General features: G+C 36.9%; 1 protein-coding gene across 1 annotated transcript in view; it reads right to left on the bottom strand.

The window, feature by feature from the left end:
- LOC149548145 (phosphatidylinositol 4-kinase beta 1-like) overlaps positions 1 to 18,985 on the bottom strand; it is an 88,867-nt gene that overhangs the window by 31,496 nt on the left and 38,386 nt on the right. Inside the window, exon 8 of the mRNA XM_089792167.1 lies at positions 2,441 to 2,510. Within this exon, the coding sequence (XP_089648293.1) occupies positions 2,441 to 2,510 (70 nt within the window). The remainder of the gene's footprint in view (positions 1 to 2,440; positions 2,511 to 18,985) is intronic.

Raw genomic sequence — 18,985 nt, forward strand, 5'->3', positions numbered from 1 at the left:
GTTGAACTCAACTGTAAAGCTGAGCGACAAAATATTCTACAGTAGAATGTGAATGAATTAATGACATTGAGCCCAATTTAAAGTGATCGATGAAGGCAACTCAGTCAGGAGGTGAACCAAGAAAACTGATAGCCTTGTAGATTGTTGCAACAACAAAGAAGACAAAGGATACAAGTGGTACACAGTTCTCAAAATATATCTTAGAAAATAATTCGGAAAAGTTGTGGATGCCAAGCTGAAGAAAAAGTCATGGCTGAAGCATCATAATCATTTGCCTCCAGTCGGTATTTTAGAAAGCACTCAGTAATCATAGGGATAGAAACTGACACGGATTATGGTATCATACTATGATAATGGCATACAATTACAAACTTCAGTAACTCTTCTATTTTTTTGTTTTTTACAGCACTAGTTTACCAATGAATCAGCAAGATTTGATTTAGCATATAAGGAAATGGAAATGGAAGTAGATTCCTTTTTAGTCCACAATATCAAGTGGTCTGTTACCTCAATTTCTGGAAAGCCTAAGCCAGGGGATGGGGAACGCATTTTGGGAGATGGAAGGGCACCACTTTTGGGGGACAGCAAGGGGACAGCTTTTGAAAAACAGAGAGAAAAATTCAAAGATCCATATGATAGCATTAGTGAGACAATCATTATATACATCACAGAACCTTGAAACATTTAAATGATTACATGAATCATTATGCTAATCATATTACCTTAGTTACCTTCTAGCTCTATCAGAATCATTATGTTAATCATGTTTTCTCTTGCTTACTGGATCTGTATAACTAAAATCTAAATATGCAAGTATAAGATTAAAATGCTTATCTTGGTCTACATTTTTTAAGTTTTTTGTAAACCAAACTACTTCATCAGCTGATAAGTGCTACTGCTAGTGACTCCAATGAAAACCTCTTTCAACTATGTTTTCAAGTTTGAATCTACTCAGAAGGTTGACTTGTCTTGGAAGATACAAAATGGAGAAGTAATCAGTTGGCAACATCTAGCTCTATAGAAATCAACACATTATGTTCATTATTTGTGTATTTTTTTGCATGAACTGATTTTTGGCTTGGCCATTATGGAACGGGGAGCAGTCTCCATGACAACTGAGGGATGTCTAGGCATCCCCTGGCCATCCTGGAAACAGCTAATTGCACCCAGACATTTACAGAAAAAATTTTAATGTCTTCAGGATGCTTCCGTAAAAATTGGTTTTGGGGGATGACAAGGGATGTTTCCAACCCATCCCCGGGATGTTTCTGAAAGCGGATGGCCCTAGTTTTGTCAGCATACATCTTTGGAAATCATTGATTAATTGCCCTGCCGCATACTCCATGCAAGGGCCACCTAACAGTACTAGAAACAAGTTGTACATACCTTACCCCCTGCAGGAATTGAACTTGTGAGCTCTCTTGCAAGAGTACAAGTTATCTGCCATTAGACAACTCGGTTGTACACCAAACCTCCTACACAGTATAGGGTAAAGCAATATGGCATAAGTAACATACAAGATCTCCTCAACAATATAAGTCCACTACATCCTGCTAACTATTTGAAAGGAATAACCTCAACTAAATTTAAAATGAACGCATAGTTGATCAATAAAACGATATGTACTTTGCACTCAACGGAATGTTTTGAAAAAACAGACTATCTCTTGCATGCTAGAACATGGATTGGATGGTATGAAGCGTCAAAATGCAGGTTGTGCCAGGACAGAGAATATAAGAATTTTGCACACTTGCATAATAGCCAGTTGCAGCAGGCATCAAAAAGGAAATCACCAGGGCAAAACTAAAATTGTTTTTCTGTCAGAGATGTTAAATCCACTACGCACATCTGTGGTATCCTATGGCAATCCAGTTTATCATTTTCTTCTGTTCATATGTTAGCTTGCCTCTTTAGGTCCCTGTATCATTGTAATATTTTTGATGCATTGTGATCGTCTTGGTAGCTTGTGATGCATCCTAGAGTACTGTAAATGGAGTTTAGCTTGAAAGTTCTCTAAGTTTTCACAACAGTGGTGTTGGCAGAGGTTTAGGGAATCATCTGAGAGACTATTTGGGGTCAAAAGAGCTACAAGCAATGGTATAGTTGCTTTGTTTACAAGTCCACATGGCTTAGAACTCTTGTATTTGCAATATTGTAGTCCATCACTCCGAGTTCACACACATTTTAACTGGATTTTCACCCAAAGTGAGTTTTACTCACATTTCAACAGGAGTTTTCACCCACAGTGGGTTTCCCCAAGGTATATTTTGTCTCCTACTTTCATGCGCTGTTGTTCTCTCTTAATTGAAATTTTATTTCATTAATGCTCGGTCATTTTGCCCACCCTTAAACCAAGATTAATCTATTAGTTGGTGATTGATGTGGTATAACTATTTGAGTTTATGGATCAATAATAAGAAAATCCAATCATTTTACTTACCATAGAAATGTGAAATAAGTTGCACAGCAAGATGCTCCTGCCTGCAGTCATCCCCACTTTTGACAATAACCTACAAATTAATTTTAATACATCATCAGTATGCCAAACTCTAGGTAGCTAGAACTGCAGAAGCTTGAAGGTATAAACGCACAAAAAAACCTCAATGTCATTACAATAATGCCAAAGGCAGCAATCAGAAATCACAAATATAAATTAGTAACAAAGATGAGTAATGATGCGAAACACTCCTCAGCTTTTAGATCAGCCATCACCAACAAAAATAAAGACATTAAACCCTGTTTGTGCAATTTAAGACTCTTAGAAATGACATGACAATTGTAATGTATTTATATCCATATCATAGAATTGGCAAAAGCTTGCTAGAAAATCTTTCGAGTGTATGCCCAAACTGTCTAAATTAAAGAACAACAAATGTTTTTCAAGTTTTGTGGATTTTAAAAACTTGGGCTATATAAACTTGAAAAAACAACTTTAAGATCTGCATAATAAGAATTCTTGATTTTCTTTTTGTTTCATCTCATTCTTATATTTAAATTTTTAACTACTTTTCATTCTATTGGGTCTGCTAGTGAATGGCAGCCATGAAAAGGCATATTTAATTAGTTTTAACTGTTTCCTCTTTCGGGGAAGAGGATAGGGTGGGACCTTGAGGTGCTCTTCAGAAGAAACACTCATTAGGTAATTCTGTAAGATTCTGAAGTGTTATTCCACTGAGTAAACCTCAACTAGAGTGGTCTGATTAGCTATTGTCGTGGAGTCCTTACTCATGCATATAGATAGATAGATAGAGGTTCGAATTTGAATTCAACAATCGTAAAATTTGCCTTACATAAATTTATTAAATTTTAAAAATAAGTACAATATCGGCAATATTGTTGAAAAAGTTTAACATTACTAAATAATTTAAGTAACGCAATATTATTTTAAAATAAAACAATATAATATAAAATACCATAAAATTTGGACAACATTCGCCAAAATGCAAATTTCATGGATGATCTTTAATGAATCCTGTGACTCTGTGTGTGTGCGTGTGTGCGCACATGTAAGGTTCAATTTTGATGTGCAGGATAAAGCTGTGACTCATAAGCACTCACAAAGTTAAAAGTCATCTAATAGTACCTTGGTGACAAAAAAAAAATGGCAATAATATTAAGAGGTTCAAGTATAGTTAAACATGGACATAGAATTCTGATATCTTTGCTCTTCAGAATAAAATGTTGTCTTGGGGTTTAATCGGCAAGCCCAGCAGCCACCTGGGTCTTCTTTGACCCCTCTCATAATTAGCTATTGTTTTCTTCTGGTCTTGAGTTCTTCTGTGCTGCCTGGATTCTAGTAAGTTTTTCTCACTGCTATGATTCCCCATTTGTATCATGATAGAGCTGTTAGATTGGGTATGGGACCACATCCTTTGTTGAATATGATTCCCTTTGCTGCTAAAGATCCTTCTGTTAAAGATCTCCTTTCCAGCAACATCTTCTCTGTCTTTTCTTAGATATGGCACCAATATAATGTTTAGGTGCCTTGCTGGTGGACAAGAAACCCAAAGAGGTGACAATCCTGAAAAGAGGATATTATATGCTGAAAAGAAGACATTATCTGTTAACAATGGTTGAAGAGGATTTGATCGCAGAAGAAGATGATCCTTTGCTCCTCCTATCATTAGCCATAAAAAACTAGAGGAAGAAGGGTGCCAAAATTTGATCCAAAGAGAGTTATGAGAACATAACTGCTGACAAGCAATCCACACTGATTCCACAATCAAAGCAAAAAGGAATCTGTCCTTTGTAGACCTTCTTATCTGTACAGATAGTCCTAATTAACTGTAGGGTTGTTTCCATTTATCTGCACTCCTCATTATCTCAGTGATTGTTTTCTCTATAATCTTTGCACTTTATAATTAAACAATATGTTCTTTTTATTTACGAAAAAGAGGGATCCAAATGAAGTCTCCTAGTCCTTATTATCTCTAGGGTTGTTTTCATTTATTTGTACTCCTCATTATCTCAAAGATTGATTTATCTATAATAATATTATACACTGTAATTTTTACTTACAAATAAGAAGGATTCCAATGTATTCTTAATCCTTAATAAACAACCCATGGATTGAATGAACACCTAAGGGCAGTAGAGCTCTTCTTCCAGGTCGTACGCAAGTTAATGACCAAAACTAAGTTATGATCTTTTCATTACAGCAAAAAATTAAGATATCGGATTCACCCCCTAGCCCCCCTGGCCAGCCCAAGTTTGAACTAGTTCGTGGTTCTAATCTGATCCGCCTGTAGGTCCGTGCAGGGTTCGGACTCGAGCAAACTTGGAATGAACCCAGTTGAACCAAAGTGGGGACGTGGTCAAATTCAACACCCAGCCTTTTTTTGCATATCTAATTGATTTTTCACATCCACAACCCTTAAAAATTGGATACTAAAGGACTTTTGTTGGCTCTTAACTTTTATTTGATGTGCAAATAGGTTATTTTCTCTTGAGGTGGAGAAATAGCTGGTCGAGCAAGAGTTTGGTTGTGTAAGGAGTTGGAAGATTCATTTATTAATCTTCATCAAATATTTGTATTTCATTCTTACACCTTTGCAAGCTTCCAATGAGTGGAAGAGGTAAGTTTTTTTTTTCATAAATTTATTAATTTTGTTCATTCTTCTTTCATTGTCCATAAGATCTAAATATGTATAATAATTTCTTCACATAGGAACTGCAATGGCATCTACCTATTATTCCATAGGCAATACTAAATAAAGAATAGATCCAAATTCTGATTTTCCTTTATGGAAGTATATTGATATTGTAAGACCCCTTTCAGGAGGTGGTAGGCCCTTTGTGTGGATTCCCAAGGAGTCACAAAATGCGTTGGGAAAAAAATGCACCTGTACCAAATGAAACAATATCAAAATATATTGTGGAGCATGAAGCAGCAGAAGAGAGAGAAGCACGTAAACAAAATACAACCACTAGCACTAAAAAATCAAAGAGAATGCAACCCCGCTATACGAATATTGTGAGAGAAGGCCACCCCTTTTATACTACCACAGATAATCCTGAAACTTAAACTCAAGCACTAGTTACATGCAAAAGAAAGGGACCATCACAAGCTGCATTGGAAAATGGGAGCCGAGACATTCCAGACATTGATGTAACAAGATGTTTATATGCAAATGGGTTATCTATGCTGAAGGAAGATGTTGAGAAGTGTCTGTGGAACTCCATGAGGGTATAAGAGCCCTACTTAAGAGAAAGTATGGACCACCTTGTTGGATAATGAGGTGAAGGGGGTTGAGGATGCATTGAAGCTTATTAAGGATTCATGGATTTAGATAGGGGTATCAATTGTTTCAAATGGTTGGAAAGATGACAAAAATCCCTTGACCAATTTCATAGCGGAGTACCCTAAACTGGCAATGTTTTTGAGACCCATGGTGAAATATCCCTAACTGGATATTTACTTGATTTTCCCCTTTAAACTATATTCAGAACTAAACACTTGCAGATGTATTGCGAGCACAATCGAAAACAGTAGAAAATCCAACAAATGTTTAACCAACTTCTTGATTATAATATTAAAACTCAAACGTAGGCAAATGTAAAATGATACAACAATAAAACCAGAAGATTCTCCACAAGATAATAACCAGTTCTTTCCAAAATAACATTCAAGATTCGAGCATATAAAATTGCTTAACAAACCAGTAATATTAAACCAGCAAACTCTTATAACTCCTAAAAAGATGTGATTGCATTATACAACAGCAATACAATAACCCGCACTAACAAATCCAATCTTAAATACAGTTTAACAGTCAGATTGGAATACTTAGAATAAAAAACTGTAAGTGCATATGAAACACCTGAATTAATGTCTCCCCGGACAATGGGTTTGCATCCACTGTCTACCGGCACAACGTCCTCATACTAGCTGAAAGCTAAAGCTTTCCAAATACTCTCGCAAGAGAGAACTAAAATCTAAAAATAATAAATCAAACATGCCCAAATGAAAGAGTCTCTTCTCCTTTTAACCCCACAGCTGTGACTCTTCGACTTCCCTCATGGCATTTCATCTTATCTCTCCTTGTCCTTTTGCACTTTGTAATATTAAATTGACCCCTTTATATTTTGAATTCAAACTCTCTAAGTCAATTCTAAGGTTATAATAATATGCCTTATATATTTATAATGTCTTAAAAGGGGACATTACAAATCTCCCCTCCTTAAAATTTCTTGTCCTCGAGCAATCAGTACCAAGATCCCAAACGTATCTACAAATAGACCTGTAGCCCAATTTGAAAGCAAATCGAGACATACTGCGCAGCAAGGTGTCACTCTGTGACCCATCCATCAACCCAATCCCTGGGTCCCATATAAAACTATGAAATATCATTGCACCTGTAGACTGTACAACTCTTCTTATCCTCGCATCCAATCTCAAACTGAGCGGAATTATAACCAACTCCTCAACAAGCCATAGTTGAATATTGTCAACACCTGGATCCCAAACCCTGTTGTCATAACCAGCCGATATGATAAGGTAGAAATGTATCAATGAACTATGCATAACCTAGTAGATGGTGACAACCCGACCTAAATAGATGACGTAACAAACAAGCCGCTCAAAAACATAAAGTAACACTTTGGGTGCATCCAATACCATACTGTCGTCATCAACCTGGAGAACCTCTGGGTACATAGGTACTATGAATAAGAATGAAGTTGAAAACCCGTTCCTTAAGATTGAAACATAACTCCCATCAATACTACACCAAGATCTATCCAAAGGCTAATGTATGTAATCCAACCAATTCCTGTATGGTGTGAAATCAGGAATCCTACTAGGACTAATCCAATGACGAACAACAGTAGTAAAATCACCACTTCCATCTTGTGCCCCATATTCATTGCTAGGAATCGTACCAGGATTCCATATCCTAAAATCAGAATCATCTTCTTCATGATAGTCAAAAGGAGAGTCCTCGTTTATCTCAAAAAGTGGATTATCGGAAATCCAAACAGCATCTACCTCAAACAGAGGGTTGTCTATAAGCTGAATGTGTTCTGAAGTTTTGGAACTTGATCATTGGGGCAACTATCCAAAGCATACGTCTGTTGAATGCTATCAAGTTCATCGAATACTTCTAGGAAAAATTCCTACCTCTCTTTATCCTCCTGTTTCTGAGAGTGATTCATGATCCTAATCAGAATTTCTGCTTCTTGAAGGGAAATCCGAGCATCATTTAATGCCTCCTAGGTTTCCTTAAGCTCTCTATTGAGCTCCTTAATCTCATTCCTTTCTTTATTCAGTTGATCAGCATGAGTTTCAGCAACCTTAAGAATGTTATCCCTGTTGGAAAGCAAATACAAATATTATGATTTCATAGTTTCAAGAGCTATTTTGATCAATTGCAAATCAAAAACAAGTCATTCTTCTTCCACTCCCTTTTGAACCCTCCTGTAGAGATCCTCAACCATCTTGTAAGTACTATCATAACGTACCAAAGATGCCACAACCATTTGTTCATTAACCTTCAGCTGGTTTCTAAATGCATGCATTTCATTATCATGTTGATACAGCTCATCGTCTTGTAGTGTCCTCTTGGATTGTTCCTCTAAATTCTTGTCATGGGCGTAGGAAATATATGGTTCATCATAGAAAAATTCCAATCTGCTATTACCTTGTGTGCAACCGTCCTCATCAGCCTGTTTGTCAACATTAACATTCAATTCACCAACATAAAAATTACACCCTATGTAACATCTTCTACATGGTTGCTGGAATGCTGTAAAATAATGGTAGTTGACTGCTCTTCTTTTTCAAGAACCTCTATTCGCTGATCATAAGTTTTTGGAAATTCCTAGTACACATTTTTGCCCTGGACCCTTGCAAGAATATCCTGAACCAATTCCAAATACTTCCTCTTTGCCATCTCAGTGTTATTTTGCTGCTCTTGATGAAAATCCAAATAATCATTGAATGATAAATCATTCTGAATTCGGGTAGGAAGTTTTTGATAATCCTTGTAAATCTTGAATATTTATGGTCTTATATCTGCTGATTGGGGCACCCACGGTCCAGAATATTCAACCCTCTTGTAATTACTCATAGAGACATCTTGCAAGAAAAATTTATTTGAATAATTTAATACCGGTGGCTGAAAAGGAACTGATTCCTTTATCATTGAATGCTCCGGAAGTTGTGATAGTTGATGCTTTTCTTTTCCTACCTTCCCTGCTTTATCACCATCATCACATTGCTGCAAACTTCTGCCATCTTTGTGAGCAAATGAGGCTGCCAATGACATTGAAATATTTGACAAGTTTTCTCTTGCCAATTGATCCATGTGCACTCTGCAATTTTGGTTCATGTTTGGTTAATGACTTTGCAGTCCTACTTGGTGCCCACATAGAATTCATCTAAGCATCTTCCCCAATTTGATTCTTTGTTTGTAAGAAAACACTTTCTCTTGGATTTGACATTGAGTCAGAAGAGCAGATTCCATTTTGCAGGATGCGGGTTTGAGCATTACCACAAGCTTTAGCTAAAAGATCCATTGCCCTTGGGGCTCAAGAGGAAAGCCCACAACATTATCCTCCTGTTGCAAATTCAACTGTTGACTCTTGCTCTTGGAGGCTTCTTGAGAGACTTCGAGTGTTGACTTTGGTTGTACTCACTTTCAAAATACCTTCGAAAATTATAACTACTAGTAGATGCTCCTAGATTAGCACCAATGGGTGCATTATCAGGGTATACTTCTTTACTTTTTTGAAGAATTCTTACCAGAAACAGTTTTTCTGCCAGATGTATTACAATCTATGTAACTAGTCAAGTTAGAGCTCATGGATATGCTTTTCGAGGATGCAAAAAATGAACTATCCTAATGTATGTCCTCATCCAAATTAAAAGGTACACAATCATCTTGTGGACCCTCTACACATATTATCATGGCCTATTATTCCACAGAATTTAATTGGGACAGAACGAGACAAAACTCCAAGTTTGCAACTAGATCCAAACTAAGCAAATATTGGTATCTGATAGCCAAAGTATACTTCCTTACATGAACGAAATACTCTACAAACCCAACAACCTTTTTTAATTTGATACTTCCAGTTTATTTGATGCCTCGTTGACAGATAAAACAACGAATGTGTCATTCTAGGAAGTGGCGCCACAACTGGCAATGGCTCCAAATTTATTTTTTATAATGAATTGTAATGGTATCTGCCCACTGCTATTACTCGATGCAAACGGTTTGACTAATCGATGTTGCTTAAAATACCCTACTCGTGAATGTCGAACCAACCAAACTTGTGGCAATACTATCATGCCCAAAACGATTGTCATATAATCTGCAGAAATGTTTAGGATTAGCGAATCAAGACTCCGTTTAAAACTATCATTTGGACGTTCTTCCCATTTGGTTTGATTTGAACAAAAGGTTACCTCCATGGGATTTGTCTCAACTTGCAGCATCAAGGAAGTGTAGGATACATGGCACTACAAATCATGAGGAGCTGGATTGTTTGGTGTTTCTCTTGAGCGTGGATTTGGCATTAAGAGGAAAATTTTCTTTTTCACAAATACATGAGCCCTACGGTCCTTGTCAATTTAGAGGAAGATTTTCTTGTTTTCAAAGAGGATATCAATAGGGAACCTAAATATATATATGGAAGAAGTTTTTGGTACAGTATACACAGTCTCTCACATTCAGAATCTACTTGCCCATCTTGCCAAGACACCACTGACTTGGTCAAGTTTCAATAGGGTTGGTATGAGGAAATATCAATGAGGGGTGGTAAGGATTTCTTTCAGCTTTTAAGTTGGACACCAAAGAATGAAGAGGGTAAGATATATCAAGATGATATGGTGGATTTTAATGTTCAAGATAACCAAGTGGATAAACCTTCGCATGTTATATCACAAGGTGGAGAGGTTGACAAGAATATCAAGGAAACAATTGAATTTATCCAAGAGAGAGAAAGGATGGTATGCAAAGGTCAACATGTGAGGGCACACGAAGAACAACAAATGGAACATCGAAAGATGGACGAAAAGAAATCTTTGGTGAGCCTCCATGCATAATTCAAGGGGTGACTCTTAAGGATGGGTTGCAAGAAGTTTCAAATATCCTTAAAGAGGAAGATAATCAAGTAAGTGAGTTGAACAAGGAGTTACAAGATATCACAAGAGAATTCAAATATGAGGAAAATTTTGATAAACCAATGCAAGGTGCTATCTCCACTAAATTCTTTGGGGGGATGCTTGAAAATCATATGGAAGAAGTACAAAAGGAGCCATTTTCCCAAAGCCTTTCAAGGTGATCGAGTTGTTGCAAGTGGCATGATTCACCATCAACTTCAACCTCCAGAAATTTTGCCACTTGAAGTTGTATGATGGTTCTCCTATCAGTCTTGAAGGTGCTATTTTTGGTGAGAGTCTATATAAAGAATTGCAAGATGTTCCTAAAGAGAGTTCAAATGGAAATTACATACTAAATGATAAAGCTCCTATTGGTGAGGATATGCAAGGATTGTTAAGTGGTGATCAAGTTGCTCCCATAGAAAGGGAAAACAAAGAACAGTTTGGGTTGATGCTATAGTTGGATATTGTGTTTGAGCAATTTGGAGAGGTGTTTGATGGGGGGAATATCAAGGAATCCTTGATTTTTGAGGATACACTTGAGGAGATTCACAAGGATGCTTGGTTCATGATTCACAAGGACAAGCCCCCTAGAAAGATGTTTCAAGGCCTTGACTTCATGACTGACCCTACCTTGATCACTCACGGGTTTGGTGTTGATGCTATTGGGATGGTCCACCACCAACTTCAACCTCCTAAGGCCATGGAGAATTTGCAGGTTCCATTTGAATTTGAGTCATGCCAGGTTGTTTCTTTCCTAGCTCTTAATGTTCAAAGTTGTAAAAGTTGTTATTTTGATTATGGAAATTTTGAAGAGAAAACTTGTTTGTGGTTTGTTCATGGTCCTAATGAATTTCCTCAATTGTTGATCTTGCATGATAATTTTCTTGAGGTTGAGTTTGAGGTGACCAATTTTTTTTCAAAGTATGGATGAGTTTGCAAGATTGAGAACTATCACCCAAACCTTGTTACTTTTAAACATCCTGAGAAACCATGTGAGATCTAGTGTATATATTAGATCAGTTAGTGTTGTCCCTTTAGAGTCTTGTACATAGTTAGAGTAGGTTTGTCTTGGACCATTTGGTTCAGGAGAGTAGTTTAGTTTCCTTTAAGTTGGGTAGTTTAGCTTCCCTTTCAGTTGGTTAGAGTAGTTTCCCTTTCAGTTGGTTAGAGTAGTTTTCTTTTAGTTGTTTAGTTTAGGTGTTGTGAGGGAGCTCGATTTGATTTGCATCAAGTCATTTGACTTGGGATCTTTTAGCTTCCCTCAGTTGGAGAGCAGTTTTGGTTTTGGGGCTTTGCAAGTGCAAAGGGGGTTCCATGTTATCACTCTTGGGCGAAGTGTGTAGATTTTACATTTTTGGTGAAAAAATGGAGTCCATCTTGTTCATTTCTTGCATGCATTTGACAAAGTTCAGAGATTAAAGGGTGTGCCTAGTCGTTAGTACATGGTAAGACTTGTACTAAATTTGGGTCAAACTCGATAGAGGTTCTTAAGTTACCTTTGGCATGGTTACAACATTCTACTCACACTTAATTGCTATGAGTTCTTGGTGTGTTGAAGTAAAGTTGGACTTAGTAAAAATCATGAGAAAAGGAATAAGAGAATTTATGCAAAGGAAAGGCAAACTCAAAGTGAAAATATAAATGAAATTTGGTTCATGGGTGTGCAATCATCTCTACCAATGCTATAAAAATAATCACTAAATGAAAGGTAGAACCATGATTGTGGTGCTATAGTGATAACTCCGTCGAGGCTATAGACGCCTAACTGGCAACGAAGCTCTATCCAGGTTGCTTTTGAAGTAAGGATATTATAATAGCTAAGTTTAATGGATCAGAGAGATTATCAAGTTCTAGTCAAGCGGGGAATAAATCATTTGCACACACATGCATAACTTATGGTCAGGGTGCTTAGGTTCAACTTGAGAGTTCTTTCCCTTATTGAGTGCTGGTCCATAAGTAGATTTTCGGATAGGTCGTCCTAAGATTCATTGTTCTAAGTTACTTATTTCTGGAAATGTTCAAGAACATTTGTTTGGGTTGATGCTAAATGTTCTGAGGTTTTCACACCATCGCCCCAAAAATTTTGGGGACCCCCCTTTTTTGGTTGCCTTGGCAATTTTTTCGGAGTTGTCCTAAAGTTTTTGATTTGAAAATTTTACATCTTGGGCGCCTTCGGGCCAGGACGGATTTGATGTGATTTCTCTTTTCACCCGATGTTAACTTGATTTTCCGAAGCATATAATTTTATCTTTAGTCCAAAAAAATTACAAAGACAACATTTTTCCAATGGTTAGAACAATACTCGATAGGATAAATTTACAAATTTTTGGGTCTTAGACGGATTTTGAAGATTAGATGTAATTGTATAATCTTGAGCATTTTCATAACGAAATTTTTTTAGATTTAATTGTTTCTGAAAATCTTCAATTTTTTGGTGAAAAAGGAAATTTTGTGGTAGTGAAATTAAATTGGAAAAATCGATTTTGAGTGCTAAAAAATGATTTATTTGGGTTAAAAATTAAAATTGTATTGCGAAATGGAAAGTGGACTTAATTGCAAAATTTTGCATTAAATTGGTTAAAAAATTGCCTTGAAGATTTTAAAAATATCAAAAGAGATTGGTAAATTAATATTTGAAAATCGATCTTAGCTTGCTAAATCCGATTTTAATGATATTTTAACTACCAAAACATTATTAAATGAGAATTTTAACATCTCCAAGGCTTTCCTAATTTTATTTTGCAATTTTTAATCACAACTAGCAATTAAACGGGTAAATTTCATTATGGGCAAAATAAGTTTTAGCATGGCATTTAAATTTGGACCATTAATGAAGCACTAATTTAATTTTTCTCTCCTACAAGGCTAGTCGGCCAGCTTGAGGGAGCAAGGAGATTGTGGTACAAGAGGGCTCCCCCCTCTCTTATCTCCTCATTACATCTTCTCTTCTTCTATATCTGGCGATTTTTCTTGGAGGAGCAGCTTTCATGCACTTGGCGATTTTTCCAAAGAGAGGCATTTTCCAGCCTTGGACGATTTCTTTTGGAGCAGATTTTCATGTGTTTGGCATCTTTTCCTTCTTCCATAAAGGGCTGCGATTTCTGCCCTAGGCGATTTGAGGCAGATCTGAAGTATTTTCTCTCGCTTGGATGATTTTTCAAAGTCTGATTTTCTTGCTAAAGGCTGCGAATTTTGCACTAGAGTTGGGCAATTTTGCTTGGTGAAGGAGATACATGATCAAGATCTGATTTTATGATAGATGTGGGCAGTTTCAAAAGGATCAAAATTCTGATTTTTGCTAGGGCATTATTATTTGCAAGGAGGCTTACATTTCCTAGGTCTGATCCGAACCTGAAGATGGCCCGACTATTGGTAAAGACAAAATTGAGGTAAAATTTAATTCATTTTAGAGGTGAAGGTTGGTCTAAAGGTGGATTCCACTCCTTGTTCTTGCTTAGTTCGTTTCCCTTGTTTTCTTCTTGCATTCATCATCCACCACTTCATCATCCCATTAATAGGTTGAAGTTTGGAGAGATAAGTGTAGAATCCATGATAGGACACTTGAAGAGGCAGAAATAAACTAGACCACCCTAGGATTGAAGTTGGGAGATATAAGTGTAGTCCATCCTAAGGTAACAAAGAGGTAGAAATAAGTGGTAGTCCCACCTCTAGGTTGAAGATTGGAAAGATAAATGTAGTGATAGGACTTGGCAAGGCAGAAAAAAGTTAGAATCCATTGATAGAAAGAAGGTTGGAGATCGATAAGTGTAGTCCATATCAATTAGAATGAAGGGGAGAAAATAAGTGTTTAGGATGGTAGATGTTAATGTAAGCAAAAATCCAAAGGGTACGAATACCAAAAAGGACAAAGAGGACATGATGCCTAAGACCACCTTCTTTTTGAAAGTGAGGTGAATAAGTAATACCAATATCGGCACAGTAAACATGGTACAGTTAAAGGATAGATTGAAGGAAGAACAATCCCCCATGGCAAAGAAGATCTACAAAAGCGGAATTGTACACGCAATAGCCTTCCCTCCTACCTTGCCTCGTCTAGAATTGGTAATGGAGTGTGCATCCCGGTTTGATTTGGTTAGTAGCTCCATCATTTTTTATGAGAGGAAGAGAGTGTTAGCCAACATCGGCGAACAAGGGTTCGAAAAAGCATTTAATATCCCCCAATACAAAGGCATGACAGTAGTAATGATGGATCAGGCGGCTAAGTTATTCCAAGATAACCAGGAGGCTTATTTCATTCACCTAAAGTAGGATTGGCTACACAAAGGCAAGAAGGGAGTCACCAAGTCATCAAGGTTCGCCATGACAGATTTCAATCAGAGTATGGCAATCTCATCGTGCTTCTCAGCTAAATCATGGGCTTAGCTCAAGGGTTCGAGAATTAAATGTATTTCTTTATTGATGAAATTGAAAAAGGAAAAAGAAGATTTGATTGGGCTAGGATCATAAGCGAAAATCTAGAATTGCAAATTAGGACTGGGCAAAATCAAAAGCAATTCTATATGGGGTCCTATCTGTTCTATCTAATTGCGAGATTGTATGAAAATCCTGGACTTAAGGCCTTAGGAGTAATTGGTAATGGGTCGGGGCAATGTTTGGTGCACGAGTGCTATCCACAGCTTCATTTGCACAAGACCAAAGACTATAAGATGTTCTATGACGCCTTTGCCATGAAGACAGTAAGGATATTACAAGGGCCACTTGCTAAGAGGCTCTCATCGGAAGCAGAAGCAAAAGTCAAGAAGTATGGGAGTTGGTTCATCCAATTCCCGCAATTCACTTATATTAGAGTAGCAGGAAGCACAGTTTGTCCCAAGAGACTTCCAAGGTACCCACCCGACAAGGTAGTTTTGATGTAATTGGCTAGGCAACTTGAGCATTATGACAAAATGATGAAACTTAAGGGTGAGACAAGGATAACATTCTCATTTAGAATTGGCCATGATAGTTGCCTCAATCCTGTCACCTTTGTAGCTGCGAAGAAAGAATTAGAATGGTATCATCTAGGATGGTATAGAGCAAGGCAAGGATTCAAACGTAATGGTCTTATCAGGGCATCTCACAAAAATGCATTTAAACATGTTCCTACTATAGAAGATTTCTGGGCCAATGCCCAGGATGACTTTCATGTGAGAAAGCTAGCTTTCTCAAGATTGTCGGTGAACATGATGAAAGATATCAAATGGAGAGGCCTTGATATTCCCAATCAACTGGAAGATGATGAAAATGTGCTAAGAGGAGACTATGATGCAGTGGATGGAACGGAGTTGAATCCAGTGAATTGGGATGATCATCAGGATCCTTCCTTAGAGGCAGTTACACGGACAGTCGATTTGCACACCGAGTCGTGGTAATGGGAAGTTAAGGAAATTACAAAGTCAGAGGGTACACCTTACTTATGAAAAGATAAAACCAAAGGAAGGTCCAACGAAGTCAATCGGACAAAAAGGTGAAGGAGCCAGTAGCAAAGAACAATTAAGAGTAAGACGTTTGGAAGTTGAGAAGAGTAAAGAACATCAGGGACCTCCAGCAAAGAAACAGAATGCAACACCATCAAAGGAGAGCATAATTGAGGCTAGGAGCTGAGAGAAGAACGTCAACGAGACAGGGTTCAAATCGAGATTGGATGAGTTGGGGAAGATTGTCATCGAGAAGAAACATTTGGGCACCCTTGCCTCCCTCAATGCCTTTATCAAATATGCAAAAGAATATGACAAGGATCATAAGAAGACAATGAGGCACTCTGTCCTATGCGATCCAGCACTCTGTCCTTCAGTCTAACTCCAGCTTCCCATTAATCATCCAAGTCTCTAGAATTGAACTTAGTTCTGTAGTGTATATTAGAAAATGGGAGCTTACTCATGCCTTTCTTTCGCATAAAGTGAATAGTAGAGTACGTAGGGACTCCTTTTACCTTTGTTCTTCTAACTGGGTTCTGCAATCTGTAAACTTTTCAACCATAGTCTCATGGCAAGGACTTATCTAACATTTTCATTTCATTTCCCTTGACCACAAAGATTTATAATCTCATATTTTTAAAAGGTTTCTCTTTACTAAGAATGGGCTCCAAAATAAACTACACCCTGATATATATCAATTATCCATTACTCTATCTGGATATTTGCAACTAAGCTCTGATTCAAAACTCTGAATATACCCACTAGGATGGCAAGTTCAATAGCTTTGATACTACTGAAATATCCCTAATTGGATATTTACTCAATTTTCCCCTTTAAACTATATTCAAAACTAAACACATGCAGATGTATTGTGAGCACAATCGAAACCGGTAGAAAATCCAACAGATGTTTAATCAACTTCTTCTTGATTATAATATTCAAACTCAAACATAGGAAAATGTAAAATGATACGACAATAAAAACAGAAGATTCTCCACAAGATAATAACCAGTACTTTCCAAAATAACATTCAAGATTCGAGCATATAACCATGCGTTACAAACCAATAATATTAAACCAGCAAATTGTTATAACTCCTAAAAAGATGTTATTGCATTATACAACAGCAATACAATAACTCGCACTAACATATCCAATCTTAAATACAGTTTAACAGTCAGATTGGAATACTTCGAATAAGAACCTGTAAGCACATATGTAACACCTCAATTGATGTCTCCCCAGACAATGGGTTTACGTCCACTGTTTGCCGGCACAGGGGGCTACATCCTCACACTAGCTGAACGCTGAAGCTTTCCAAATACTCTCGCAAGAGAGAACTGAAATCTAAAAATAATAAATCAAACATGCCCAAATGAAAGTCTCTTCTCCTTTTAACCCCACAGTTGTGACTCTTCGACTTCCCTCCTGGCATTTCGTCTTATCTCTCCTTGTCCTTTTGTCCACTTTGTAATATTAAATTGACCCCTTTATATTTTGAGTTCAAACTCTCCAAGTCAATTCTAAGGTTATATATAATGTGCCTTCAATATTTCTAATGTCCCAAAAGGGGACATTACACATGGATTGTGAAGGGCAAGTAAAATATGGGCCATATATTGTGGGTATTCTCATCTCTATCATTGAACAAGTGGGACCTAGAAACATTGTCCAAGTCATAAAGGACGATGCAAAGAATTGTAGAATTGATGGTCTGTTGGTTGAAGAGCGATACCAGCATATCTTTTGGACACCTTGTGCAGTCCACTCACTCAATCGTATGCTACAAAAGACCGTGAACAAAGTTGGGTGGATCAAAGAGTTGTATGCAAAGGTTGAAGACATCCAAGTGTTCATCAAAAACCCCCACATGACTCAAGGAATTTTCAGATTATTCTCACACTTGGAGCAATTAAATGTGAGTGAACTTGAACTTGAAGTAGTAATGTAAGTGAACTTGAACTTGAAGTAGTAATGTAAGTGAACTTGAACTTGAAGTAGTAATGTAAGTGAACTTGAACTTGAACTTGAATTTGAAGTAGTAACTTGAAGACATTTTCTGACTTTCATAATTTGAATGTGTAATGTGTATTATTTTTAAAGTTTGTCTCTAATAGTTGTTTTTTTGTGTTTTTTTGCTCTAATTTTTGTAGGAGGTTGTTGCAACCCATTTATCAAACTTAATCATCTTGAAATGTAAAGTGGCACTTTGCAATATGGTGCTCAGCAATAATTAGTCTATATGTAGGCAAAGCAACACTGAGAGGAAAACAAAAATTAAACAGAGGATATTGGATGACTCATGGTGGGAACATGTGGACCATTTCCTTAAGTTCACTGAGCACATTATGAGCATGCTTTGCTACACATACATGGATAGGCCTTGCATTGGGGAGGTGTATGATGACATAAGACTCAATGCTTGAGAAGATGACGCAAATCGTAAAATGAAAAAGAGTAAGATCTCAAGGAGATCTTCATCAAACAATTACAAGCAATTGTTGTAGAAAGGTGTAACAAGAAATGACCACTCCTCTACATTTGCTTACCTATGCATTGACACCAAAATATTATTCCACACAATATATTGATCCATCAAGAAGGCTTGCGCCATATAGAGATTAAGAAGTGTCTAATGGGTACAAGGAAAAATTTGAAAGATTGTTTCCTGATGATGATATGCCAAATTTGATTCCAGATGAGTTCATAGAGTTTGTGAATGCAAGAGGTCTAAGTAATGATGCCCTTCATCGTCAATTTAGGAGGGATGCTCATAGTTGGTGGTACCTCCATTGCAAATGATTCCAATTGTTGAGCCCCTTGCAATTAATATTATATCGCAATTAAATTTTATTATAAAATATTAGTTTACTTTGTCTTCATGTGTTGCTAGTAATTTTTACTTTATAAAATTAATAATTTTATTTAAATCGTTTACATTGTCTAATTTCATATGTTGCTA

The sequence above is a fragment of the Cupressus sempervirens genome, chromosome 7, assembly GCF_028749045.1.
Source record: "Cupressus sempervirens isolate cs-2001-9-10 chromosome 7, ASM2874904v1, whole genome shotgun sequence".
Classification (NCBI taxonomy): Eukaryota; Viridiplantae; Streptophyta; class Pinopsida; order Cupressales; family Cupressaceae; genus Cupressus; species Cupressus sempervirens.